The sequence below is a fragment of the Onychostoma macrolepis genome, chromosome 16 (genome assembly GCF_012432095.1).
Source record: "Onychostoma macrolepis isolate SWU-2019 chromosome 16, ASM1243209v1, whole genome shotgun sequence".
Lineage (NCBI taxonomy): Eukaryota > Metazoa > Chordata > Actinopteri > Cypriniformes > Cyprinidae > Onychostoma > Onychostoma macrolepis.
In genome coordinates this window covers 1,481,660-1,498,226 of record NC_081170.1, presented here as the reverse complement: position 1 = coordinate 1,498,226, position 16,567 = coordinate 1,481,660, and the positions used below count along the sequence as shown (strand labels likewise).

Sequence of the window (16,567 nt, the reverse complement as noted above, 5' to 3'; positions counted from 1 at the left end):
TCAGCGGCGCAAAGGTAAATGCATTGTTTGAACAGTACGTACCAGCATATTTATTTTTATAGCAGATGATTGCTCTGCCAGTGACTTGTGACAAATTCCATTCCTTTGGTGCTTAAACAGTCGCTTTTGTGATGTCAGGATATACATTGAGCAGCATATAAATATAGAGGGTGGTCTTACGTCCTCTTTTTCCAGGACGTGTAAATTGCATAAAATGTCCAGGTTTTGGCTTTTGAAAAGTAGTTGAAAAGGAGGGATCTACAGAGAACGTTCAAAGCAATTTAATGTATAAAGATTATGGAAAGCAACTCGAAAGGGAAAAAAAAATCAAAACCCAGACATTTCAGGCGATTTGGAAATCCTGGCCTGGACACTGTAACTGCAATAGCATTTTTTTGCATTGCATGTTAGAGATAAGCATCCAGTTATCATTGGAGAAAAAAAAAATCCATATTTCTGTTACAATTTGCATTCTATTTTAAAATAGTGTGACCTGTTGCATACAGGTCTTAGCATGCACGGACAAAGCATATTTACATAAAATGTGCACATATTATGCAATAATACTGCAGAATTAGTATTATGGTAGTATGCTATTCCGTATGGCCTGAATACTACTGCTCTGTACAAGTTTGGACTTCTGGACATTTTCTTTACAAAAACTATACAATAGCGCTCAATGTACAGATTTGTACACAAATTAAAGACATAATTTTATAATGTCTGAACTGACCATACACAAAAATACATATGAAAACAACTCATAGCTGGTCTTTATTGCATCAGTGGCTCCAGCTTTAGATTCCTCTCTAGATAGTGTGTACTAGAGTGCCCTCTTGTGATGATTAAGTTTCTGAAGCCAACTGTCTACTTGTTAAAAAATATAGTACCTAATCAGAATGGACTTGTAATGTTGGCTATCAGTATATATGTTTGTTTGTCCAATTGATTCTATATTTGGCACATATTGTCACTTTCTTTACTTGGCCTATGTTTTTTACTTATATGTTTGGTCCATGGGATTCTGTTTGGGATACTTATTACTTGCATAATTTAAAGAAATATATATATAGTACATGAAATGATGCATTTTAGAACGATAACCATTTAAAACGGTAGTTCAACGCATTGCAATGACATGACTTTTACTATAGTATCAATTTATCTCAAATAAAATGGTTGTTTTGGATTTTCAATCTTCTATTGCATAAACATCTGAACTTTTGCTATTCTGACCAAACAATTAGTTAAGAAAGATGCAATTTCACGTAATTAATTGGGTCCGAAATGGTTTACAATCCAAAAGCAAGACAACAGAACGCTGGCACGCTCATGTTAAAAAAATAAAACCATTATTATGATTGGTAATTTCCTATTAATCCATAAAAAAAACTATATGGTAGATATCACAAAATTATCGTGACTAGTAAAACAGTAGCTAGTTTTTACAGTAGTCAAAAAGAGGACAGTTGCGAGGGGAATTTTCTCTGGAGTTTGCCCCTCCTCCGCAATGTACAACTCCAACAAACACTAGGATTTGATTTCCTTTCTATTGTCAAACCAGCCAAACAAGTTCATAGCACAGTGACCTGAGGGAAGCAGAGGGAGGAGGCGGACACCAATGCAATCTACTTAGAAAAATGTTACGCGGTAAAGAGAGAAATTTTCTGTGGTTAACACGTACGAGTGTAAATATGTTATACTTGATAGAGAACTACAGTTGTTTTCTAAAACAACACACTCTGAATTAAAAACAGAAAATGAGAGGAAACTCTCTTTTTATTTCAATACAAAAAAAGATCTGTACAAAGTATTTCAAAACTGACGTTCCACCATACAGATGTGGGTGACAGCAAACAGTCCCAAAACAACATTGAATTGCATTAAATCATTTAAACAAATTGTTCATCTGAGACAACACTTGAAGGATGGGCTACTAGAGCAAAGCAGTCCGATTAATAGCAACTAGTTTAAGTCTCGTTGTTGCTATTAATCAGTGCTGAATACATGCATATTTACTAGATACATCACCGACAGTCTCTAAAAGTATAATTAGAAGCAATACTTAGATACCCTTTGATGCCAATGGTTTGGTCAGGAAACTTGTCCATTATGTAACAATCCACATGGCTTCTGGCAAGGGCAGTAGGAAACCATTGTTTTTTTGCAACAGGCTCCTTTGTTTAACATTACACTCATGACAGAAGCTGTGGGACAACAGCAGTCTTTGGGCATTCAGACAAACACAAACTGTCCTTAGCATAATAACTGCTTTCACTGAAATATGAGAGGAGCACAAGGACAGAGATGAACACTAGTTAGGCAGTAATAATTGAGAGGGAACAGCTGGCGTGTTAGCGCAGTAGCGGAGCTCCTGATGAGTCTGTGGCTGAGCTCGAGTAGTAATCTGTGAAGGAAAAGAACATGTTGATTTTTGCAATTTATGGACTACTTCAAACCTCTTGTACAGTGCAACTCTGCATTCAGCAAGTGCTATAAGGTACAGTCATGTAGAATCGGCAAAATTTCAATGGGAATGGACAATTCACACTTCCCTATGTGAATTTTTTCATTGTTTGGCGAACTTTGACAAGACTCTTGATTTGGCAGTGACTTCTGTGTGGGTGGAGATTCGTAACGTAAGCCCCGTTTACTCCTGCTTTTAAGATGTGTTTTTGTCGATCCGATCACCAGTGGACGATGCTAAAAACATTACAGCAATAATAACGCAAGTTACGTAATCCGATTACTTCTTTAATTTCACTTTTGTGGTTTGTTTTTAATATAAAAAGTCATTTTACAAGCAAGCCCTGCCCAGTTTTAAAAAGTAACGCAACACATTACTTTCCTTAAAAAGTAACGTAATTAGTTACTTTTTTAGGGAGTAACGCAATATTGTAACGCATTACTTTTAAAAGTAACTTTCCCCAACACTGAAAACAGGTTTTGAGCTTGTCCACTTCCAGAGATAGTCGAAACCCCATTCGACCGGATTGATTTCGTAGTGTAGATGCCACAAAAGACCACCTCTTCTCTGCCTACTGGCATAATTCTTAAATCTTACGGGACGTGTTGTTGAAGCGCACTAACCAGATGGGACTTAAAATTTGCCGTCTGAAATCGTACGTTTGGTTTGAAGGCGAAAAAATGTAAAAAGCCCAATTTTCTCTTACCATTCCCAATTCTAACACAAACCCACAGCATTCTGCGTAGAAAGCTGCTGCTCTCTGTATCGATTTCCATTGTCTCCTTTCATGTTCATATGTAAATTGCGCAAGCTTATTTAGCAAAACAAGTTCAGAAAAGCCCATACATAAACCTGCCCATAGACTCCCCCCTCAAAGAAAGTGGTCGAAAGTGGACCAAAGAGATGGATTAAAACAGCAGGCGTAAACGGCAATGCGCCAAAACAAAACAGAACATCCACAATGGAAAAGATGCTCGTTCTGGCGAATATTTAGTCAGATAGTTTTATATAAAACTACTTTTCAATATTATAAAATGATGCATAAAAATATCTGTTATTCATGGTCGCTTTGGATGTTAATTTCATCATCATTATTTACCAGCAAAATTCCGAGTAATCAATAGCACTAAACTACAATTTTAGTCCAGAGTTTCATAAAGCGACACCCCACATTTGCACACGTCTCTCGGATGGAAAGATTCCACAGCGCAAGAAAAGCGAGACCTTCAGACAAGTTACATAATGAGAGCACCACCATTATGTGAGGAAGGGTAGATGTGATCCGATATGGTGGAATACTGTATAAACTGCTTGGAGGCAAGCTAAGGACCCTCAAGAACGTTTGTAAAGTGAGATGAGAAGCTTCAGTGTTCACTGTCAGAAGCTTCAGGCCCTGCAACTACAGTTTACGTAGACGGGACGGGTGGGTGAGGGCATTATTCTTTGGGGGGCATGGATCAAAGACAGGAATGCCAATTCGACAGTAGAGAATGAGTGAGAAAACGTTTGGAAATGGAACCGTTACAATAGAGCATTGAGAAAAGAATACGGCATCCTCGGGGTGCAATTCCACCATGGTTAGGGTTAACATGGCGGTAAATTATCTTTTCACTTCAAGCCATCCAGAAAGTGTAAGATGCTTACTTTTCCCACTGTGGCCTCTCATCTTTCGGGCAAGCTCATCTGACGGTGTCAGTTCTGATACTAGCACCTCGGGTTCGCCTTGAGGGAAGGAGACATACCGTCAGAAGACATTCAAACATCATCGTGTCCTACTGACACTCTTATCTGCCATCACTGCAACAAACGATTATTTTGATAATCGATTAATCTAACAATTAATCGACTAATCATCGATTATTTCCCTGGTTAATCAGTAGACTTTGATAATTCAGCTTTTGCAATTAGTTACAATACTGAATTATACATATTCTAACAAATAAAGGTAATCACTTAAGCTTTTGAAAATCATATTATGTAATTACAATTATTATACAATTAAATACTTGGCACACAAAACGACACTCATTCACGATTTAATTAGCTACATGAAAATATGAAAAAAAAACAACATCCATATGACTTAAAAAAAGGAGATGTTTGGCAGAATGATAAGAAACAAAATAAAAGGTAAGCGATAAAACGTTTTATTTTTGGATAAGCTACTTTATTCACAACATAATCTCTCTTAAAATACCTTATAGGGTTATGATAATCAAAACAGTCCTGAGCTAGCTCAAGCTTTGATCTCTGCAAACCAAACTATCACTTTAATTAAATATTTTTTAATAATGAGATTTTATCATTAGCTAGCTCCACACTGGAGTGCGCTTTATAACAGAAAATCAAGTTGGAATTCTAACTAAAAGTGACACTGACTCTGGTTTTTCATGTTTAGTGATGTAAAGCTGCTTGATTTAAGGCTATTGCATAAAGTACTATATAAAGAAACGTAACGTTACTGTACTTTACGAGAGCACCGAACTGCAAACATCTACAGCGCTGTAATCAGATGCTTTCTTAACTGCTGCTTTCCCATCGGCGTCAGTTTTGTCGTGTTTATTTCGTTATTGATAGGAAAGCACAAAGCAGCGCATATTTTTACATATTCGGCTGCGTTTGCTCTTCTTCTCTTGAATTGCATCCAAGAAGGCTGAATTACAGTTTTGCGCTTCAGCACCACACTGGTCAAACCGCATTATTGCAGGCTCTTACATTATTAGGTCATATGAGATCAAACGATCAAAATATTTCTATAATCGATAATGTCGACTAATCGTTTCAGCCCTACTTACCATCACTAAAGGTGAAGGTCATGGTCTCGTTCCCACTGTCGGGCAGCGTTCCATCCCTCCTCCCGTTAGTATGCTGCATTGCATCATGCGATTTATAGTCTTTGCTTTTGTAACCTTTTGAGGATTTGTTGCGGGTGCTGATGCGTATGACGCCGTGCACCAGTCGACACTCCGCTTCTTGCTCCTCCAAGTTGTAGTCCTGAGCAATGCTGTTGATCAGATCGCTGATCTCGTTGGTTTTCCGGGAGAAGGACACGTCGGATGTGCATTTGGCAAGCTGCTCGATCTGGTGCATTTTATAAAGTTCTAGAAGCTTTTTAGTGATCAGTGAGTCGATATCGGTGCCGCCGTCGTCCAGGTCGTCTAGATCCAAATCCTCCCTTGAGTAGATACTGGTATTGCTGATGGGACGCTGGTTGTTGTCGCCCTTCCCAGCCGTTCTGGTCCGCCTTGGAGGCGCCTCAGAGTTGACAGGGTACTCCACTTTCTTGCCAGCAAAATAAACGTCGCCGTACCTGAAGCTGCCAGAGCTTGGCAACTGCCTCGGTTTGCTCGGTTCGAGGCTTATGCCACACGTGGGATTGGACAGAGCCAATCCATTAGGCTTCTTCGGTTCTGGCTCGGCTTTTAAAGGGTTGTCAGTGGAGCTTTCGTTGGCCGGCAAGCAAGGTTTGCGAGACCCATAAAGCCCACAAGTCAGAATGCAGCACAGCAGAGCTTTGCAACCACTCCAGCCAAGAGAGGCGCATGAGCCGCAGGCTTGCGTACCTTGAGGAGAGTCGGCGGAGCCTGGGATAAAGCCCAGGGTTTCTGAGCCTCGTCCATTGGCGTAGAGAGGATGGGTTTTACGGGGGAACTGTGAGTCTATGCTACGAGGTTGCTCGCTGTAGTTCTCCTTGAAGGTCTCCTGACTGGTGCTGCTGTCCCTGGAGTAGGTGCGGCTTTGCCTGTAGCCATCAGCCCTAGAACGGCTTGAGCTATGAGGACGCGTCTTGTGATGTGATCCTATGCTGTGGCCAGGCATAACTCACCACATTCAGGACCTGCAGCAACATAGGACGGATGTTAATGCTTCAAGAGCTGAGACAATGCAGTGCTTCTTAGGCTTGTTTCATGAACATAGTCAATATGTGGACCACAAAACCAGTCATAAGGGTCAATTTTATAAGATTTGGAGATCAATGGAGACATAAGCTTTCCATTGATGTATGGTTTGTTAGGATCGGACAATATTTGGCTGAGATATAACTACAGTAGCCAACATTTGAAGTGGATCAAAACCTTTCATCAAAGTTGTCCTAAAACCTAAGACCAAAATACTTTCTTGTCTTAGGACAACTTTTATTAACTTTTTTTGATATACTTCAATTGTTGACTACTGTATTTTAAAAATCTGGAATCTGAGGGTGCCAAAAAAAAAAAATCTAAAAAGTTTTGATATATTTACAGTAGGAAATTGACAAAATATCTTCATGGAACATAATCTTTACTTAATATCCTAATGATTTTTGGCATAAAAGAAAAATTTATAATTTTGAGCCATACAATGTATTGTTGGCTATTGCTACAAATATACTTGTGCTGCTTATGACTGCTTTCGTGCTCCAGGGTCACATATTAACAGGTTGCAGCATTCAAACTGCATGCATAAAGCAGCACAATCGTACCTGCATGTAGAGATGTGCTGAGCTTATTTTTGCAGAACGTTGTGTGCATGATTTAAATACAGCATTATTTGCAATTTAGGCTTTTTTGGAGCAACATGAAATGACCATTAAAAAAAAAAAAAGACGACTTTTGGGTTTGATGCAACATCTGATTAAAACCAGGCAATTTAAGTAGCTTATGAGCACACTTTTAGATTTCATCATTTAATTGTGATGTAGATGTTTATGTGGTCTTCTAATGTAGTTTGTAATTCTAAATCAGGTTCTCTTTACCATTTTATCATTTATGGCATAGGTATTAAAGTGCCTTTCAAAAGTTTGGGATCAGTATGATTTTTTCTGTTTTATAATGGAGTCTCTTATGCTCGTCAAGGCTATATTTATTGAATTAAAAATACAGAAAAAAACAACAATATTTTGAAATATTATTGCAATTCCTAAAATTGGTGTCCTATTTTAATATACTTTAAAGTATAATTTATTTTTGTGATGCAGCGCTGAATTTTCAGCATCATTACTCCAGTCTTCAGTGTCACATGATCCTTCAGAAATCATTCTAATATGCTGATTTATTATCAGTGTTGAAATCGTTGTGCTGATTAATATTTTTTTGGAACCGGTGATACTTTTTTCTTTGGTTCTTTGATGAATAAAAAGTTTAAAAGAACAGCATTTATTCAAAATAGAAATCTTTTCCAACAAGAAGCCTTTACTATCTGTTTTTATGCATGTAACACATCCTTGCTGAATAAAAGTATTAAATTTTTTTTTTTTTTTTTTTTTTTTTTTTTTAAAAGAGAAAGAAAAATTAACTGACCCCAAACTTTTGAATTGTAGTATACATTGTAACACAGAATTTATATTTTGAATAAACAGTTCTTTTAAACTTTTTATTGATCAAAGAATCCTGAAAAAGGTCCCAAAAAATATTAAGCAGCAAAACTGTTTCCAACATTGATCATAAATCAGTATATTATTATGATTTCTGAAGATCATGTGACACTGAAGACTGCAGTAATGATGCTGAAAATACAGCTGCGCATCACAGAAATAAATTACAGTTTAACACATATTCACACAGAAAACAGCTGTTTTAAATTATAATAATATTTCACAAAATTAGTTTTTGATCAAATTGACAGCCTTGATGAGCATAAGAAACTTACTGATCCCAAACTTTTGAATATGTATGCTGTTGCAATTACTATGTAGATGAACGATGTAAGAAACAGGCCTTGTTATATTTCAAGAAAGCCAAGTTCCAGAGACTGAGCCCAAAAAATTAATTATAAACAGTGAGTGAAAACTGATCAAAGTTTTTAGTGAATATACAACCTCGAAGTGTTAGATTTCTCATTTCTCCGATTTCTCATTTATTGCACAATGACTTCCTCAAGCCTGGAGATATAACAAACCTACAAGTCAACCGTGCAATGCTGATCAAATCAAATAATTGAGAATCGAATAATAAAATTAATTCACGAAATGAATTCATCATCAACATTGCATCAGTATACCACTGACCATATTTATCCCGACTGGGTCAAAATACCACAAAGTGGACTCCTTCATTCTGTGTCTACATGTGTTGTGCTCCAAAAGGTATTTCAAACATGTCAACAGCGAGCTGATCTGTATCTAAATAGCACAGAAGGGTTATTTATGCAAGCCTGGAAAACGTGAACATGATTTGGAGCGGTCATATCAGGATTTTAATATTTGACAAGCTGTATGTTATGTGGCTCTTCTTACACTCTTATAAATAAAAGTTGCAAAAGCGGGTTTGCCGAGGAAGAACCTTTTTGTGCATTGGAAGGGTTTTTCATGGAGCCAAATATGCCAATGTTTTTAAGACTCAAGCATGTTTAAATTTAGTAAAGAGGGTTTTTTTCGGTGGGCTGGAATTACTCGATCATCAAGTTATTTTTTAAAATACACTCCCTTGTGACTTCACCTTTCATACAGTCAGTGTTTGACTCAAAAGATACGCAATCTGTCAAGAATCATGTGTTTTTGATGAATCCTGTCACTAATCTCAGAAAGCAACATGTCATCCAAACTGCGAATGCCGGATGTAGATATAAAGTATTGTCATCAACCTTAGCCAGACAGTTTGAGGAAACTCTCGTGAATAATATTGTATAAAGCGGATGGGGAAAGAAAAACCCAGAATACATTCACATAAAGGACTGGTTATTAATTTGAGCATACACTAGGGCAGGCCTGTAAAGTGCGCTCCAGCCAGTCCCAAAACATTTATTTGGACTTTTCATGCATTGGCAAAATGCAGTTTGTCAATCCAGACAATATTAAACGCTTCATTAGTCTTTTTTTAACAGCCTCAACCTGTTCTCATCTGTATGCAAACAATATTTATGGACTTCACAGAAATATTCATGGCTATAATCCATTGGAAAGTCCCATTACTTCCAATGCAAGCGGCCAAACGAGAACTCGTCCACCAGGACCCACTGATCGAAAGCGTTTAGCGAGTCGTTCTCGGAGCAGATGGTTTGTCAAAGTGTCAGACACTTACCGCATAGGCTCGGATGAAATCTTCGGTTGTTTTGAGCGCAACTTCTAGCGTTCAAGATCGCGGAAGTAGCCCGAGAGTGAAATATGTTCCTTCTGACGCGTTATAACCTCCACTTCATCGATCTTTGTTTTGATTCACTGACTGAAAACGGGTCAAACGTGTCGATTTCGTCGCGCAACACGCGCTCTCAGATTAGGCTCGCGCTGAAGCTTTGATCGGTGAGATTCGTTCCTTCGCCCCGCCGTGCCGTATTTTACCTGCGGCTACAGGTAAATCCACCGCCCACTTACAGGTAAACTGTGACGTCAGGCCCTTGAAGCGGATGTGTTGCTTAAACCTACTAAATGCCTTTTGTTCGTTTACTTTTGCTTTGCTTTAAATCAAATAAAACGTGAATATATTATTTTCAGTGTTTATAGCCTACTATGGAAGGCATTTTCTGAGTGAATCAATTTAATTATAAAAATGAAAACCAGATTAATAATTTCATTAGAGGAAACTATACGCAAAATATGTGCAGTATAGTGTGGAAAACGTATGTTCTTGGCAATAAAAAAAAAATCTAATAAAATAAATCAATCGCTTTATGGTATTACAGGTATTGGTTATTTCTCATGCACCAAACTCAAAAACAATTTTAACAGGTTTACTTTTTTAAAGAGGTCTAACATCAGTTATTCTCAATGTGCAATAGGTACATGCAGTGATTAAGAGTGATTTAAAAAAAAAAAAAATTTACATCATAAGAAAATGTGAGTACAGTCCATTTAAATGAAATATGGATCCAATGTCAACGATATTAGCATTTGAGATGGACAACATCTTTAGGGTTGAAAAAGTACTGAATATAATATGCAAAAAAAAAAAAAAAAGTTTGGGAGGATGTAAGTTTCCTGCATATACAGGTGCATCTCAGAAAACTAGAATATCGTGAAAAAGTTTTTTTTGTAACTTATTTCAAAAAGTGAAATTTTCATATATTCTAGATTCATTACATGTGAAGTAAAACTTTAAAACTTTTGCGGTTTCAAAGAACAAGAGATACCCGGAATTTATACTGTAGGGATGGTCATTTAATGAAGCTCAAATGTAAATATTCTAATATTTTGAGATACAGGATTTTTGACTTTCGTGAGCTGTAAGCTCTAATCATCACATATAAAACAAACAAACAAAAAAAACTTTTGAAATGTTTTACTTTACACGTAATGAATCTGGAATATATGAAAGTTTCACTTTTTGAAATGTTACAATAAAAAAATTCTAATTTTTTGAGATGCTATATTCCTTACACAAACTCTAAATTTGACTTCTCTACTTTTCACTCTTTACTTTTGTTCTCTCTTTCTTTTACTTCTTTATTTCTTTACTCTTCTCATGCTTTCTTCTGATATTCACTACTCCATCTGTTAGATGTAATAATTTGAAATACTCTGCACTTTACTATAAATTATTGAAGAAGAAAGATCTTCAGTTGGCTTAAAATGTATTCTTTTATTGTATTAATATTTATTTAATAAATGTGTTATTTCTTCTTCTAAAACTGATCCCTGACATAATCATTTCTCGTCTGTCTGGATCTCACACTGCATCATCTTATCAAATGAATGAATTGAAAGATAATGTAAAAAAGCAGTAGGAACCCCATATAGAACATTTTATGTACATTTCTGAAAAGTATGAAGCATTTTGGGTGAAATTATGCAGACTGAATGATGCAAATGTCATTCCTACACTACAGATTTACTTGCTCTGCTTCACATAGAAACTGAAGCATTTTAGATTTCCTTTATGTGGACTATGTATGTTATGCTACATAACCGTATATGCGCACACACACACACACACACACACACCAGAGGTGGTTTTTCAAACATGCTGTAATATACTGCTTTGCCAAAAGCGGAGACACAGATTAATATAGGCTGTCTGGTCTTGATCAATTGCAGTCATTAGTTCCAAGCTCTAGAAAGCACACATGCACACAGAGAGATCTGCTATGTGCTCGCAGGGAACATTAAACTCCAAATCCTTCATTGTGCCCCATTTTCCCCCAATACACCCCTTCATTTCCCTCCTTTCCTCAACCGTGGCGAAATATCGAGGACACAATCTGTAGCAGCGAACGCTGTGGGCCGCACCAAATAATGTGATGGAGAGGAGCGTTTCAATCTAGTGAATAGGTTATGAAATATAATGGAGGCCATAATTCAGTCAAATAGGGTTAGATACACATGAGAAGTCATTCAGTGCGGCTTTAAGTCGAGACAGCAACAGACTGATATTTTGAGCTCATGAAAACCAGCTGATAATCAACAGTTTTTTGCGCTAAATCTTGTGTAAAAAAATTAATTCAAGCACATAGATGTAGGGTTTTAGTCCACACTCTTGAAAATAAAGGGGTTTTTCACAACAACGCCATAGAAGAACCATTTTTGGCTCTTCGGAGAACCTTTCATTGATCAGTGCTTAAAATACACAGTTTTTATTAGTGTAAAAAACATTTGAATAATCTTAAGGATCTCTATTTTTAAGAGTGCGTGTCTTTTTATACTGTAATCCTACACAATCACAAGTTCAACCTTTATATGCTTTTACAGTCCTTGTGTTTTTGTGTTGACTCGTCTTGCATTGGTGGATTTTTTTCAATTAAATTGTTTATGTATCAGTGTTGGGGAGTAACGAGTTACATGTAACGGAATTTGGTTACAAAATAAATGTAATCTGTTACAGTTACTGAGAAAAAATGTGTAGTTAAATTCCAGAAATGTTAACATCTGAATATTTTCACACACGTACAGATATGATTGATATCTTTCATAAATTGCAGTGAGTGCTCAAAAATATGCGACGCCAATGTTTCAGGAGTTTAGGACACAGAATAAAACACGCTTTTTCGATAACTGCTATATTTCCTATTCGGGTTGATGTATATGCTTTATTTTTTAAGATTAACCCTTTTTTCCAAGGCATTGTTAGATATCAGTGTTTTCTGTCATAGCTATGCAAAGTTTGGTTTCAAAAACAGTATCATAGCTACTAAACGGTTTCTTGTTATAATTGTAAATCTGTATTTAACCTCAGAATGATCTGAAAGTAAAAAGTAGTGCTAAAGTCTGATTTTGTGGTGGCTGTGCTTTAATATTAAATTATTATAATCAAGTCAAGTGATGAAGGATTTTGACAGTAATCAGTGTTGAGCACTACTGTAAGGTTAACCCTGCCTGCTTTAAATGCTTCAAAATGATTAACAGTTAAAAACATTCGTTAGAAATTTAGAAAAGCAATCAAATGTAATCATTACTTTAATAAAGTAATTGAAATAGTTACACTACTATTACATTTTAAATAGGGTAGCTTGTAATCTGTAACCTATTCCAAAGTAACCTTCCCAACACTGAAAAGCATATATCATACATTTATTGGCATTGCATCGATTATCAGTCTAACATGTTTCTAATTAATGATACAGTCAAACCAAGACACCGTCAACATTTCTCACATTATCACAGTTTATTCGCTACAGTTTAGACAATGGTAATAAAATAAACTGTGTCAGAACAAACTCATCTTGATAATGTCAGATAACTTTGATATAAAGGTATGGATTACAATCAACCAAAAATTATTCAGCTGTTAATTTTAAGTACACAATTAGATAATACCAATTTAGGTCAACCAATTACCAAGCAATGCTTCATTTTGTTCAGTCTGTGGTGTAAAAAGTTCGCATTAGCAATTAAAGAAAAACATTTAAGGTTTTTGCTTCCAAATTATTTTTATCAATTTTACTGGTAGTCCACTGTATGAAGAATTTTTGGGTATAATGCGTCACAAATCACTTTATTTTGCTATCCTCACTTACATAAATTAACTTAAGTGTCCTGCACCCACTAGTAAAAAAAAAATTCTAAAATTATATCTGATGTCTGAATAATTTTTGGTTTGACTGTATCTGCCACCCACTAATGGTTTTCATTGATTTGGTCTATTTAGAAAACGTTAAGCGCACCACTTTGCTAAAAACAAAAATTTGATTTCAACAAAAATTCTACAAACAATTCTACAGAAATGATTCATCGTGCAGTTAAGGTCATAGCACACGGAGTCCGAAATTTTCATATGCGATTTTTCATTTTTTTCATATTCGTCACTCTTTCCTATCAAAATGCTTGCTACAGATGCAAAAATGCAGAAAATCGAACCTGATCCGAATTTTTTTATGACGGACGAATTTATTTTTTAACGTGCAAAAATTTCGGATGAGAATTTCGGACTCGGTGTGCAAAGACCTTTATAGAGTCACGTCGGATGGGATCTGTGTGATACGGGCATCAGTAGAGATGTGCGCTGATCGCGAGTCCATTCGAGGCCGACCCTGCTGACCGTGCGAAACGCGCCCCAGTCGTGGATCGGAGTCGATTTCGTAACGGTAATGATACCCCTCCAGCACATCTCGACAGGCTTCATATATTTCTATGATCCACTTCTTAATACCCTTTCGATTGAGGTAGACAACAAAGAGGAAGACCATGCCTACTAATCCCAGCACTAATCCAAGGAAAACGTAGGATGTTTGTAGGGACAAATCGGTAATTTCTTCGTGAACATTACCGTAACACCCCAACGCCTGCGCGCTAATACCCCGCAAAGATGCGCCGCGAAGAGAAGCAGGGAAGTCGCAATACAGCCTGTCTGCATCACCCACTCTGACTTCCGAACTGTTTAGCCAGTTTGCGAACTCTTGCGCTTCGCAAGTGCATGTATACGGATTCTGACCCAAAAGAAAACGCACACGACCGAGTCGCTCCAGTTCGCGCAAACCCTCGTCGCTGATAGTTCTGAAGGCGTTTCCGGTCAAGTCCAGCTCTAGAAGTTGCTCGACGCCAGAGAACGTGCCGTTGTAGATGGCCACCAGAGAGTTGTTGCGCAAATGCAGACGCTGCAGGTTCGGAAGAGGAGCGAACATTCCTGGGGGTAAGAGGACGAGGCGGTTTCCCGATAGATCGAGGCGCAGCAGGTTGGTGAGCTCTCCCCAGCGCAGGGCGGTGATGAGGTCCGTCAGAGACGTGTAGTTATAGAGCGACGAGCGCAGGCTGAGCTCCTGCAGAGGGCTGCCAGGCACGGAGAACGCCTCGGGATGGATCAGAACCAGCTGGTTGTTGTTCAGGATTAGAGAACGCAGCGTGAGCAGAGAGGAGAACGCATGCGAGCCGATCTCCATAATGCTGGGAGAATAGAGAGACAGCGCGAGGATTTTAAATGGTACAATATACAAATCAGCAAGAACACATGACTAAATCTGTATTAGTGTTAGAAGAGTAAAAATACAGACTATAATGGTGGATAGATAGATAGATAGATAGACATTCAGAGATGGATAGATGGATAGAGTCAGATTGATATATAGAGATGGATGGATAGATATAGAGATAAATTGTAGATAGACAGAGATAGATAGATAGATAGATAGATAGATAGATAGATATATAGATAGATAAATAGATAGACAGACAATAGAGATACAGACAGATGGATAAACAGATAGATAGATAGATAGATAGATAGATAGATAGATAGATAGATAGATAGATAGATAGACATTCAGATATGGATGGATGGATAGAGTCAGATTGATATATAGACATACAGATGGATGGATAGATATAGAGATAAATTATAGATAGACAGAGAGATAGACAGACAATAGAGATACAGACAGATGGATAAAGAGATTGATAGACAGACAGATACATAGATAGAAAAACATAAATAGATAGACAGATAGATAGATAGATAGATAGATAGATAGACAAACAAACATACAGATGGATAGACGGATGGATGGATGGACAGATTCATATATAGGCATACAGAGATAGATGGATGGATAGACAGATTTATAGACAGACAGAGATGATAGAGAGATAGATAGACATACAGACATATGGATAGACACTGACACTATATATATATAGATAGATAGATACAAACAGACATATGGATAGATGGACAGATTGATATATAGACACAGATAGATAGACTGATTGATTTTGTTTATTAACAATATCTTTTCTTCCCATTATCACTCTAGACAGATATATATTTTTGTTGACTAACAGTGTCTTTTATTCCCAGTATTGTCTAGACAGACAGTAGACTGATAGGTTTAGTTGACTAGCAGTGTGTTTCTCACCCGTTGTCGCTCAGGTTCAGGAGTGTGGCGTTCTGCAGTCCGCTGAAGGCGTTGGGATCGAGTCTGTGAATCGCGTTGCCGGTGATGATCAGGCTGCTCGCGTCGCGCGGGATCGCGGCGGGGACGCGGTGGAGCGCGGCAGACGCGCAACGCACCGTCCGTTCAGAACACTCGCAGCGCGGCGGACACGACGCGACGCACGCGGAGACGCACAGCATCGCGCAGACGAGCGTCAGCGGCATCATCCTCGCGGTCCGGAGCATCTGACGGCACCGCGCTCAGAGTAAGTGCACATGCTTTACAGGAGCTCCTTACTAACAGATTCACCAGAAACACCTCTGATCTCTGATATATAAGCGAGAGGGGGGGCGGAGAGGGGCGGGGCGGGGCGGGGCGGGGGCGATACACTCCATTCACAGCACTGTGCTCTATAGCCCGGTCTCATGGAAATGCGTATAAATAGTAAGCCAAATAAAAACAAAAACTTTTGGTACTGATACGCAAAAAAATTACTTTGGCGTGCATATAATATGCAGTTTTCGCGTGCATATGATACGAAATTTGTGGGCGTGCATATGATACGCATGTGTTTGGCGTGCATATAATATGCAGTTTTCGCGTGCATATGATACGCATCTACCCCACACCCCTAATCCTACCCATTGCGTAGCACACGCCAAAGTCAATTTTTGCGTATCAATACCACAAGTTTTTGTTTTTATTTGGCGTACTATTTATACGCACTTTCGTGAGATCGGGTTGTCTGATAATAGGGAGCATTTCTAGAGCAGTTTGTGATTTGTTCAGATGTAAAATGCACTGTTGGGAAATATTAACAACTCTCATCTTTCCTTTCTCATGCATTAAACTCCCTACTATACAGCTGTGAAGAAGAATGCACAAACA

The 16,567-nt window shown here is 37.8% G+C and overlaps 2 protein-coding genes across 2 annotated transcripts; both read right to left on the bottom strand.

Moving 5' to 3' along the window:
- Positions 1-1,769: 1,769 nt before the first annotated feature.
- On the bottom strand, positions 1,770-9,765 carry kdf1a (keratinocyte differentiation factor 1a). The gene is made up of 4 exons (XM_058745724.1): positions 9,466-9,765; positions 5,263-6,305; positions 4,112-4,189; positions 1,770-2,407 (listed from the first exon to the last, which is right to left on the bottom strand). The coding sequence occupies exons 2-4, from the start codon at positions 6,284-6,286 to the stop codon at positions 2,355-2,357; spliced, it is 1,155 nt and encodes a 384-aa protein (XP_058601707.1). The 5' UTR covers positions 6,287-6,305; positions 9,466-9,765; the 3' UTR covers positions 1,770-2,354.
- A 1,535-nt stretch (positions 9,766-11,300) lies between these two features.
- Positions 11,301-15,983, bottom strand: tpbgl (trophoblast glycoprotein-like). Its single transcript, XM_058747070.1, has 2 exons — positions 15,662-15,983; positions 11,301-14,693 (listed from the first exon to the last, which is right to left on the bottom strand). The coding sequence occupies exons 1-2, from the start codon at positions 15,922-15,924 to the stop codon at positions 13,760-13,762; spliced, it is 1,197 nt and encodes a 398-aa protein (XP_058603053.1). The 5' UTR covers positions 15,925-15,983; the 3' UTR covers positions 11,301-13,759.
- Between the last annotated feature and the right edge of the window lie 584 nt (positions 15,984-16,567).

What these genes read in the sequence shown, in the direction of transcription:
- kdf1a (XM_058745724.1), bottom strand. Translation starts at nt 6,286, where the DNA reads ATGCCTGGCCACAGCATAGGATCACATCACAAGACGCGTCCTCATAGC. An exon ending in GACCTTCACCTTTAGTGATG is followed by an intron (nt 4,190 to 5,262) that starts GTAAGTAGGGCT and finishes CCTTCCCTCAAG; the next exon opens with GCGAACCCGAGGTGCTAGTA. An exon ending in GAGAGGCCACAGTGGGAAAA is followed by an intron (nt 2,408 to 4,111) that starts GTAAGCATCTTA and finishes TTTCCTTCACAG; the next exon opens with ATTACTACTCGAGCTCAGCC.
- tpbgl (XM_058747070.1), bottom strand. Translation starts at nt 15,924, where the DNA reads ATGCTCCGGACCGCGAGGATGATGCCGCTGACGCTCGTCTGCGCGATG. An exon ending in CTGAACCTGAGCGACAACGG is followed by an intron (nt 14,694 to 15,661) that starts GTGAGAAACACA and finishes CTATTCTCCCAG; the next exon opens with CATTATGGAGATCGGCTCGC.